This window comes from Vulpes lagopus, chromosome 21 (genome assembly GCF_018345385.1).
Source record: "Vulpes lagopus strain Blue_001 chromosome 21, ASM1834538v1, whole genome shotgun sequence".
NCBI lineage: Eukaryota > Metazoa > Chordata > Mammalia > Carnivora > Canidae > Vulpes > Vulpes lagopus.
The window spans coordinates 40163077-40173453 of record NC_054844.1 but is presented as its reverse complement, the minus strand read 5'-3'; the positions used below and the strand labels follow the sequence as shown (position 1 = coordinate 40173453).

At 46.9% G+C, this 10377-nt stretch overlaps 1 protein-coding gene across 1 annotated transcript; it reads left to right on the top strand.

The window, feature by feature from the left end:
* The first annotated feature begins 7259 nt into the window (after window positions 1-7259).
* Window positions 7260-10377, top strand: RHEBL1 (RHEB like 1). The gene is made up of 8 exons (XM_041736684.1): window positions 7260-7438; window positions 8057-8128; window positions 8474-8541; window positions 8837-8919; window positions 9006-9062; window positions 9252-9299; window positions 9646-9727; window positions 9886-10377. Exons 1-8 carry the CDS (start codon window positions 7387-7389, stop codon window positions 9973-9975), a joined length of 552 nt encoding a protein of 183 aa, XP_041592618.1. The 5' UTR covers window positions 7260-7386; the 3' UTR covers window positions 9976-10377.

The following is a 10377-nucleotide window of genomic DNA, read 5'->3' as shown; positions in this document are numbered from 1 at the left end:
CCTAATAGAGTACTCTATTAAGAAATGTATGTCACATTCATTATCGCATTTACTTCTCACAACAGTTTGCAAAAATAAGTATTTGATTCCAGAAGGATTTAAGGAGGTCATAGGGACCACTGGAGACTTGGGTTCTGAGGCTATGCAGCCAGAAACAATGCCTCAGAATCACAGATCCAAGCCAGTGGGGGCACTGTGGCAACTGCCAGTAAACACTCTAAACACTAGACGCTGCAATTTGCAGACCAATGCTGACACTGACATGGATGCTGGAAGGTACTGCTGACCCCACTGCCACGGGCCATCCTGGAACTCGATCTTTCTGCCAGCAACCAGAAAGAATGTCAGACATCTGCTACCATGCTGTTCCAACCATTTTATAGAGGAGAAACTGAGGCTCAGAGCAGTGAAGTAAACTGCTTAGATCACATAGGGAGTAAACTAGGATTTGACACCAGGTCTGGTTGACTGCAAAGTCTATGTTCTTTCCACTATGTTTAGCCACTGTGACTCATTTTACTTCTCCAGGCTGCTGCTTCTCAGCCAATAGTCTGGAGACATTGTGATACCAGGTGATCACCAAGGTCCTCTAGCTCTCATAGGTTATAATTAAATTATTTTGCATATTGCTGGTTATGGTCTCTGGATTGAGAGACCATTTTTTAAAAAATGCATTAATTCAGTACTCTCCCCTTACCCTCACTAGAAAATTTCTGTTCTTCCTCCCTTGTCCTTTTTTTTTTTTTTTTAAAGATTTTATTTACTTACTCATGAGAGACACAGAGAGAGGCAGAGACACAGGCAGAGGGAGAAGCAGGCTTCCTGTGGGGAGCCTGACATGGGACTCAATCCCAGGATCCCAGGATCATGACCTGAGCCAAAGGCAAACACTCAACCACTGAGCTACCCAGGTGCTCCCCTCCCATGTCTTCTAATCCTATTCATGGAATTGCCATCTTCCTTCCCTTTCCTTTATTAAGGCCATCAACTTCACAACTTCTACCTGGAGTGCCCTCTCTTTGAGTTTCGCTATCCTTTGCCTTGTTACCTGGTCCTGGCCATCATCTCCCTTCTGGGTATTGGCCTCCTAATATGACTTCCACCTCCAGCCCCAAACTATCTTGGTACTATGTCCTCTACGGGGCTGCCAGTGTGACCTCATAAAGCAGAGCTCTCCTTGTGGTACTGCCTCTCCCCATCACCCCACCAAATTAACGGCAAAGACTCCATTGCTTACTGCAGCGCTACCTAAGCCTTGTACTGTTTTCATGACAATGTCCATAGTGTCTTTCCACCCATATAAATGTTTAACATTCTTCTCAAATTCTATTGGCTTTTCTTACTACCTACTTTAGCTTCTGTGCAAGAATATTTGTGAAGTCATAGTTTTAGCATTATAGCTATTGTTTTTCCCAGCACACATTAAAAATTACGTAACAAAACAAAATTTTAAAGTGTGTGTGCTATCTGAATCATCTAACATACCACTAGTGGTATATTTTGAGAACCTTGGATACTGAATAAAGGTCAAATTCTTTTTGGTAAACTCTACCCACAACGTGGGGCTTGAGCTCATGATTCCAAGATCAAGAGTTGCACACTCTACCGACTGAGCCAGCCAAGCAACCCAAATCAAATTCTTTTTTTTTTTTTTGAGGGGGGGAAGGGTAGACGGAGAGGGAGAGAGAGCACTTTATTTATTTATTTATTTATTTATTTATTCATTTATTTATTTGAGACACAGACTGAGAGAGAGAGAAGCAGAGACACAGACAGAGGGAGAAGCAGGCTCCTCCCAGGGAGCCCAATGCGGGACTCGATCCTGGATCTCGGGATCACAACACGAGCCGAAGGCAGGTGCCCAACCACTGAACCACCCAGCGTCCCGAGACACAGCATTTTAAGCAGACTCCATGCCCAGCACAGAGCCCCATGTGGGGCTCAATCTCACAACCCTGAGATCACAACCTGAGCAGAAATCAGGAGTCAGGTGCTTAACCAACTGAGCCACCCAGGTACCCGCCAAATCAAATTCTTAACACTGGCATTCAAAACCCTCCCTGATTTGATTGCAGTCTAATTTCCAGCTTTGATTTCCCGACAGCCCACATGCATAGAATGCTGCAGATATAGGGTCCATTCTATATTTCCAGAAATACCGTCTTCCCTGAATTTTTTGCCTTTTTGCCTTTTTCCCTAGGGCCTTTTTGAGATTTAAGTCTGGGCTCAATTATCAAGTACCATGTGAAATCTCTGATCCTTTCAGACAGAATCAACCCCCTCCCTTCCTTCTTTCTTCCTTCCTTCCTTCCGTCCTTCCTTCCTTCCTTCCTTCCCTACTTCCTTTTCTTCCTTCCTTCTTCTCTTCCTTATTTTCTTTTTCTTTAGAATGGTTTCTTCCTCTATGCTTCTAGCTATTCATACTGTGATGTGAGACTTAATATAATTTTGCCTCTAATCTTTTACTTGATAATCTTCCCTCTATAGCATTCAGAGGTATATCATTCAGAGTCCTTGGGGAAAACAGATTGCATCTTTAAATATAATGCAATATAACATTAAGAAATGTAACGAAAGAGCTGTTCATACTTCCATAGAGTGTGGATAGGGTTAAAGAATATCAGCAAGAGAGGTGAAACATTGAGTCTGGCCTCAGTGAGGAACACTAGAAGTAGTAACCCCTAGGCCTGAAGGGGCCAGGGAAGGAAGGGTTACAAGAACCCAGAGAGATCTGTAAGTTGCTGTCATTTAAGGAAAGGGCCACCCAACAGGGTCTGTGGCCTCTGACAACCACATGAGTGAGTCCAGGAGACACAACAGAAGAGTTGCCAGTTCAACCCACGGAGTCAGGAGAAATAATATATATATATATAGATTTAAACCATCAAGGTTTTGTCATCGTTGTTGTTGTTTTTAAGTAACCTCTATGCCCAGCATGGGGCTTAAACTCATGATCCTGAGGTCCAAAGTTGCATGCTCTACAGATTGAGCCAGCCAAGTGTCCCTGGAAGCCATACTTTAAAAAATATATAAATAAATAAATACACAAATACATAATTTGAGGGAGAGAGTGAGAGAGAAACAGAGAGAGAGAGACAGAGAGAGAGAGAGAGAGCATGCATGATAAGAGGGAGGGGCAGAGGGAGACAAAAAGAGAGAAAGAATCTCCAGCAGACTCCTCACTGAGTATGGAGCCTGACATGGGGCTTGATCCCAGGACCTTAAGATCACGACCTGAGGTGATCGTGGGTCCCTTTCTGAGGCCAGAGTAAGTGGCTCTTTGAAACAACTTTTGTAGATCTGGACTTTTTAAAGTATTAGATAGTTCCACAGTATACAAGAGTTGGTCACTTAACTGACTGAGCCACGCAGGCGCCCCAGAACCCATACCTTTGATACAAACATAGTAAAAATGTTTTCACTTCTCAAGGAGATACTTAAAACAGTTTTCTGGGAGTATTTATTTATTTTTTTATTTATGATAGGCACACAGTGAGAGAGAGAGGCAGAGACATAAGCAGGCTCCATGCAGCGGGAGCCCAACGTGGGATTCGATCCCGAGTCTCCAGGATCGCGCCCTGGGCCAAAGGCAGGCGCCAAACCGCTGCGCCACCCAGGGATCCCTTCTGGGAGTATTTAATCTTTATTTTGTCTCAGTTGTTTGAGACATAGCAAAATATATGATGCCATCCCTAGAAATTTTATTCCAAGCCCATGTACCTGCCATTAGGATAGTTTACTTTCCTTAGTTGATTCTATATTCGTGACCTGTGTATATCTGTGATCTTTACAAAGTAACCAATGATGCATTACTCTTTAAGGTGATTGATATTTAATAAACACATATCTTGGTCCTGAGGTGTGCAGGTCTGGTAGATTGGCTCCCTGAACATTTATTCCTAATCACCTTCTCTTAACCTTCCCTTATTATAGAGGGTAGAAAAGAAAACGTTAAAATTTCCAGGCTCTCAGGGATCCCTGGGTGGCTCAGCGGTTAAGCGCCTGCCTTCAGCCCGGGGCATGATCCTGGGGACCCAGGATCGAGTCCCATGTCGGGCTCCCTGTGTGGAGCCTGCTTCTCCCTCTGCCTCTCTCTCTCCATGTTTATCATGAATGAATAAATAAATAAAATCTTAAAAAAAATTTTTTTCCAGGCTCTCTTGCAGCTTGAGATGGCCATATAATAGTTCGGTTTAAGGAAATGTAGGTGAAAATCTGCTGTGAGATCTTCTCTCCTGTATAAAAAGAAAAAGCCACGAGAGGAGGAAGCCCTTTGTCTTAGCCCTTCTTTTTCCTTTCTTCCTGATTGAAAGCAAGAGAATTTGAGGATGATTTAATAAAGAGAATATTTACAAAGGTGTGAACAGGGTGTAGGAAAACCACAGGGGTAAAGTAATACCCTAGGGTGAGTATCAGAGCAGCTGTTACCCATGTAGGCCTGAAGGGGAGGGAGCAACCAGAAAACAGAACAAGAGGGAGTGTGTATGGGTGTGTGTGTATGGGGGGTGATGTGAGGGTGCTAGGACCTTCAGTGGGGGTTACAGATACTCTCCCCACTCCATCTGAGCTTCTGTGAGGGTTTCCCTTAGACTGAATTCTGCTGGGATGCAGGCAGCAAGGTCTGCCTCCTGGAAACCAATCTGGGTGGAAAAGAATAGAGAGTTAATCTGGAAAGACAAACAGCATAAAAGGCATCTCATTTATCTTTATACCCATACTGTGCTAACACGTGGTGAGAGTATCTGGTACAAAGTAGGAGATGAACAAATTTTTGTTGAGTTTATTAAATCCAGTTCTTTGTTCTACCCTGTAGTGCTTAAGACTCAATCTGAAATCTCCACCAAGCTCACTCAAGCCAAATAATTCAACATAAAATTGCTAATCTGCAAGGAACTTCCTTTACCCAGTTGAAAAGGCATTTGGGTCCCTTTCAGAGGCTAGAGTAAGTGGCTCTTTGAAACAATTTTTGTAGATTTGACTTTTTAAAACATTAGATAGTTCCACAGTTATACAAAGCCTGTTCTCTTGGGACGCCTGGGTGGCTCAGTGGTTGAGCGTCTGCCTTCGGCTGATGGCCTGATCCCAGGATCCAGGATCCAGTCCCACATTGGGCTCCCTGCATGGAGCCTGCTTCTCCTTCTGCTTATGTCTCGGCCTCACTCTCTCTGTGTCTCTCATGAATAAATAAATAAATCTTAAAAAAAAAAAAAGCCTCTCCTCTAGTACCATCTAACTTACCTGAGACTTCAACAGCCTCTTTCAGAAGAAATAACTTCTGTGTGCTATCTATATGGCTAAGCCTCAGCTTCCACATCTGTAAAATTAGGGTAGTAATAGCTACCCATCATCAAGTCTCAGGTACAAATGTCACCTCCTCAAGATATCATATAAAAGGAGTACCATACCCCATCACTCTCTAGCCCATTAATACCTTGTTATTCCCCCCTTGCAGTGATTACTTTTCTTTTTTATTATAGCTTATTTATTGTTTATTTGTAGATTATTGGTCTTCTCCCAAAAGAATATTTGCTCCTTATGAGCAAAGACCTTGTCTGTGTTGTTTATTGCTCTATTCCCAGCATCTAGAATGGACATGATTGTTGTTTGATAAATATTTGTTGATGAATGGATAAATAATACCAGTTATCGACTTTAGGGCTGTTATGAATATTAAATGACATAATAATGAAATGCACCTGGCACAAAGTAGAACACCATAAATCTAGCTGTTGTTTTCTTTCTTCTTTTTCGCTCCCTCACCTCCTATATTCAGTCCTTTAGCAAGTCATTTTGACCTCAGCCTCAAAACATACCTGGAATTCTCTATCTACTTCATTCATCTCTACCAGCCTACTCCAGCCCCCTTTCCCTCTCACCTGGACTACAAGTAAGGCTCCTAGCTGATCTCCCAGCTTTTCCTCTTGCTCCCGTCTGCTTCATTCTTCACAGAGAGGTTTTTTTTGTTTTTTTTTTTAACCAGGGAAATCCTTTATTTTTTAAAAGATTTTATTTATTTATTCATGAGAGACACACAGAGAGGGCAGAGACATAGGCCAATGGAGAAGCAGGCTCCCCACGAGAAGCCGGATGTGGGACTTGATCCCCAGACCTGGGATACCACTGAACCACCCAGGAGCTCATAAACCGGGGAAACCTTTCGGAAACACAATTCAGATACTCAAATCATCCGCTGCTTTTTGGATACCCAAACTTTGCATGGCCTGGCCCTCTGCCATCATCTTAGACTTGATCTGCTTTAGGCTGACATAAACTCTTCTCTCCTTCTCTTTCTCCTAGAATTTAACAAATTTATTTTCATCGCAGCACGCATAGCCCTGATGGATTCTTCTGCCAGCTTTTAGTTCTAGCTAGCTCCTTTCTGTCTTTCAGACCTCAGTTTAAATAGGGATTCCTTTGAGAGGAAGTATTACTCAATCTAATGCGGTCATTTCTTATTTTACCACATTTTATAGCGCTCAATACTATCTAATATTTCCTTGTTTATAGGTTTGTCTCTTCTAACTACGTTTTAAGCTTTGTGAGCACAGAGACCTTGTCTGTCGCGTTCGTTGCTCTATCCCCTAAGCTGGAACAATGCCTGCGGCATACAGCACCTGCATGATAAATATTTGTTGAATAAATGAATGCATTGATTATGATGATGGTAACCAAACTTCAGACGACCTGGCCAAACATTCCGACGACTTCCTCACGAATAACAATCGCATTTCCGAAGATCCTGGTAGACTGTGGAAATTGACAATAAAAAAGATCTGGGACCGAAATCTGGGGGAAGCAGAGGTAATAGAGCGGAACTTGGGCCTTTTCCTCCCTCTCCAAGGACTGCAGAGACCTCGCAAAAGGGCAGCCTAGAATCTTCTGACCAGAAATTCCCGCCCCGCCACAACGGGTATTTTTCCATCCATGATTCTTCGCAGCCACTTCTGCGAGGTTGAAAATGCGCAAACACCTCTAGGACCCCGAGTTCCTTTCTGTTTCTTTATGAATGAACCGGCTCTAGTCTGCGCAGGCGCAGCTCCCGGTTCTCCGGCTCCACGTGAGGCCCACCCTTCCCTCCCGCGGGCGGCCCCGCCCTCGTCCTTTCTAACGAGCCAATGGCGAGCGGCCTGGGGGGCGGAGCCCGGAGCGCGCGGCACTGTAGATCCCCCGGCGCCCGGCTCCCTCGCGTTAGTCTTGCTGTGTTGTGATCACGTGGCCAGCTCCGGGCGCGGCGCTTGTTTTGGTTTCCCTCTAGCAGGTCCCTGGCAGCTCCGGAGTGAGCGACTTTCCTGGGCCGGTTGCTGCGCCTGCCTCACCCCCTGATCTCCTCCTCCTGGGGCTCCTTCAGCCCGCAGCTCGGCAAGCCCCTCGGGGCCGGCTCCTGCCATGCCGCTAGTTCGCTACAGGAAGGTGGTCATCCTCGGGTACCGCTCCGTAGGTGAGTCTCCGCCTCGGGGAGAGCGCGGACGCACCGCGGCTTTGTGGCCAGAGGAGGCGCGCTGTCGCGGGAACGCGACCCAGAGAGGAATGGTGGCATCGTTAGAACGGGGTTGTAGGGCGAGGACTGAAAGGATGGAGGAGGAAAGGCTGGGGTGGTGGCGGCGTGTGGAGGGCTGAAGGAAGTAGGAGCGTGCAAGGGTTAACGCGGGCTTGGTTGCAGGAACACAGAGTGACCCCCAGCGTTACCCTGGGAGGGGTGGGGATGGGGTCAGGATTTGATGCGGGGGCGGGGGGGGGCGCGGTCTGTGTGGGGCCCGTCTCAGGTGTCCGGCTGCGGGGCAGACTTGATCCTAGGGGAATCCCGGATCTTCCCGGGGGTGGGGTGGGGAAAGGCGGCAGGAAAGGCTTCCTGCGGCGCTGCTGAATGCATCCGGTGGCTAGGGTGCAGAGACCCAAGGCGAGGAGAGAGTGAGGGTGGGCTAAGGAAAAACATTGCACGGCACCCGCAGGCTGGGGTGCTCCTGTGGACCTCTTTAGTCCTGGGCCACAGCCCGAAAGGGCAGAGGATGTGAATGTGGTTGGATGATTTGGCTACAACTACCGCTGCTTCCCACAGGGAAGACATCTTTGGCACATCAGTTTGTGGAGGGCGAGTTCCTGGAAGGCTATGATCCTACAGTGGAGAACAGTGAGTAGATTTCTCCCCTAGGGGTGGGGCAGGGAGGTCTTTGTTGCCCCACCCAATTCCATAATTTGGGATTTTTCTGGTGCCAAGGGGCTGATTTAATTAGCCATTAGATCTAATCTCTTCTGTAGCAATCCTATTAGTGGAGCTAGAGTATGGATTTTGCAGGATACTGCGTCCAGGATGGTGTAGACTAGACAAAAAGAACCTTAACGTTGTCTCTCCAGCTGCCTGGAGAGCCCCCTGGAGCTGGTCCATCAGTGTCACCCCTAGGGTTCAGAACATATCGGGGCACACATTGCTAGCCCTACAAGGCAACTCACAGTCAAGTTTTCTTTTTCTTTTCAGCTTACAGCAAGATAGTGACTCTTGGCAAAGATGAGTTTCACCTACACCTGGTGGATACAGCAGGGCAGGTACCAGTTTGGGGTAGGGTATCTAAACTTGGGGTAGAGTATCTAAACGGGGCAGTCCAGTTGGGGGAGAGGAAGTCTGGTTGCCTCTGTGGCTCATCTATAAAGTAGTATTAAAAGGAAAGCATCTTAGCAGCTGGTAACGTGCCGTGCACATGGGAGCTACTCTGTTCGTACTTGTCAAACGGAAATGACTGCAGGAGGAAGTGCCCCAGGGAGGGTCCCCAGGACGCAGCCCACCAGCCTTTTGGCATCTGAGCGCTGCGTGGTTAGTGTTGATGTTTGTGTTTCTCGTCAGGACGAATACAGCATCCTGCCCTATTCCTTCATCATTGGGGTCCACGGTTATGTGCTTGTGTACTCTGTTACCTCTCTGCACAGGTAAGTGACCAACATTGAGGGGGGACTTGGGAGGATCTGAGGGCTGTCCCAGAATAAATTTATGGTTCTATTCCTTGTGTTTAAAGCTTCCAAGTCATCGCGAGCCTGTACCAAAAGCTACACGAAGGCCATGGGAAAACGCGGTAAGTGGCCCTGGGAAGCAGACACACAGTGTGGACATGACGGGACGGAAGAGAGTGGAGGGTCCAAGTTACAGAGGCCAGCTCAGAGCCTATCCGGCCTGCTGGGGGAATTGTCCAGCCCTGATGCGAGGGGAGTTGGGTTCCATGTGGAGCGGAGGGTATCCTGTAGTAACCGGTATTTCTTCACAGGCTGCCGGTGGTGCTAGTGGGGAACAAGGCCGATCTCTCTCCAGACAGGTAAGGAGATCTCTATGGCTCAAGGCAAAGGGAAGTGAGATGGACTAGCAGTCAGTCGGGTTCTAGTCCTGGCTCTGCTGCGGACTTGAACAAATTGTCTCACCTCCTTTCGCTTCTAACTTGAAGGTTAAGACAAGATAACCCTTCTATTGCAAAAGCTATACTTTTATATTTAGCCTCAGTCTGAGACTTCTGGGTTCTCTTTTATTTTCTCCTTCCCCAACCCACCTCCCAAACCTTGGAAGTGGGTTGGGTCAGAAGAAGTCTATAGATTCTATATAACGATTTTGTAGAGAACATGGGGACATTGCTATCCTCCATCTTCATATCCCCAATTTGCTTCTAGGGAGGTGCAGGCAGTTGAAGGGAAGAAGCTGGCAGAGTCCTGGGGTGCAACGTTTATGGAGTCATCTGCTCGAGAGAATCAGGTGCTTGGGCTGAAGATTAGGGGCAAGATCAGGGTAGCAGTGTTTTTCTTATGGCACTGCTTGGTGGTGGGGATGGTGGGGGAGTGGGGTTTACACCTCTGAGCTGGGTCGTATTGGCAACAAACTGACTTTTTTGCTCTGAATCTTTGTCCTTGCAGCTTACCCGAGGCATCTTCACCAAAGTCATACAGGAGATTGCCCGGGTAGAGAATTCCTATGGGCAAGAGCGCCGCTGCCGGCTCATGTGAGCCCTCAGGCTTTGGGTAGCTGCCTTGATTCTGCCCCTGGCACTTGCCAGGCTCCAGCGGGTGTAGGCCCTTAGGACTTCACGGGTATGGTTGCCAGCTGTGTCCCCAGTCCTCTGGTCGCACAGTGTGGTACCCTCATGTTTGCACACTTTTCCAGGCTCCAGTGGCCTGGTTGTCAATGTTTACAATGGGGCAAGGATGTCTCATGGGCACTGGCCTCTAGTCCTCTGTTTTTGCTAAATGAATTGTTATAACCTGCAAGATTGGCATATGAGTCCTAAGCATTGTTTATTTAGGACTCAGTCTTCTGTGCAGGTTTTGGGTGTTGGCTGGGTGAAGGGAGCTGGGGACTCCTGAAGTGGAGCTGGCTCCCTAGTGTGACAATGTATATATGCAAATAAA

Coding starts and splice junctions, on each gene's coding strand:
- RHEBL1 (XM_041736684.1), top strand. CDS start 7,387: ATGCCGCTAGTTCGCTACAGGAAGGTGGTCATCCTCGGGTACCGCTCC. Junction 7,439..8,056: donor CCTCGGGTACCGCTCCGTAG/GTGAGTCTCCGC, acceptor TGCTTCCCACAG/GGAAGACATCTTTGGCACAT. Junction 9,063..9,251: donor GAAGGCCATGGGAAAACGCG/GTAAGTGGCCCT, acceptor ATTTCTTCACAG/GCTGCCGGTGGTGCTAGTGG.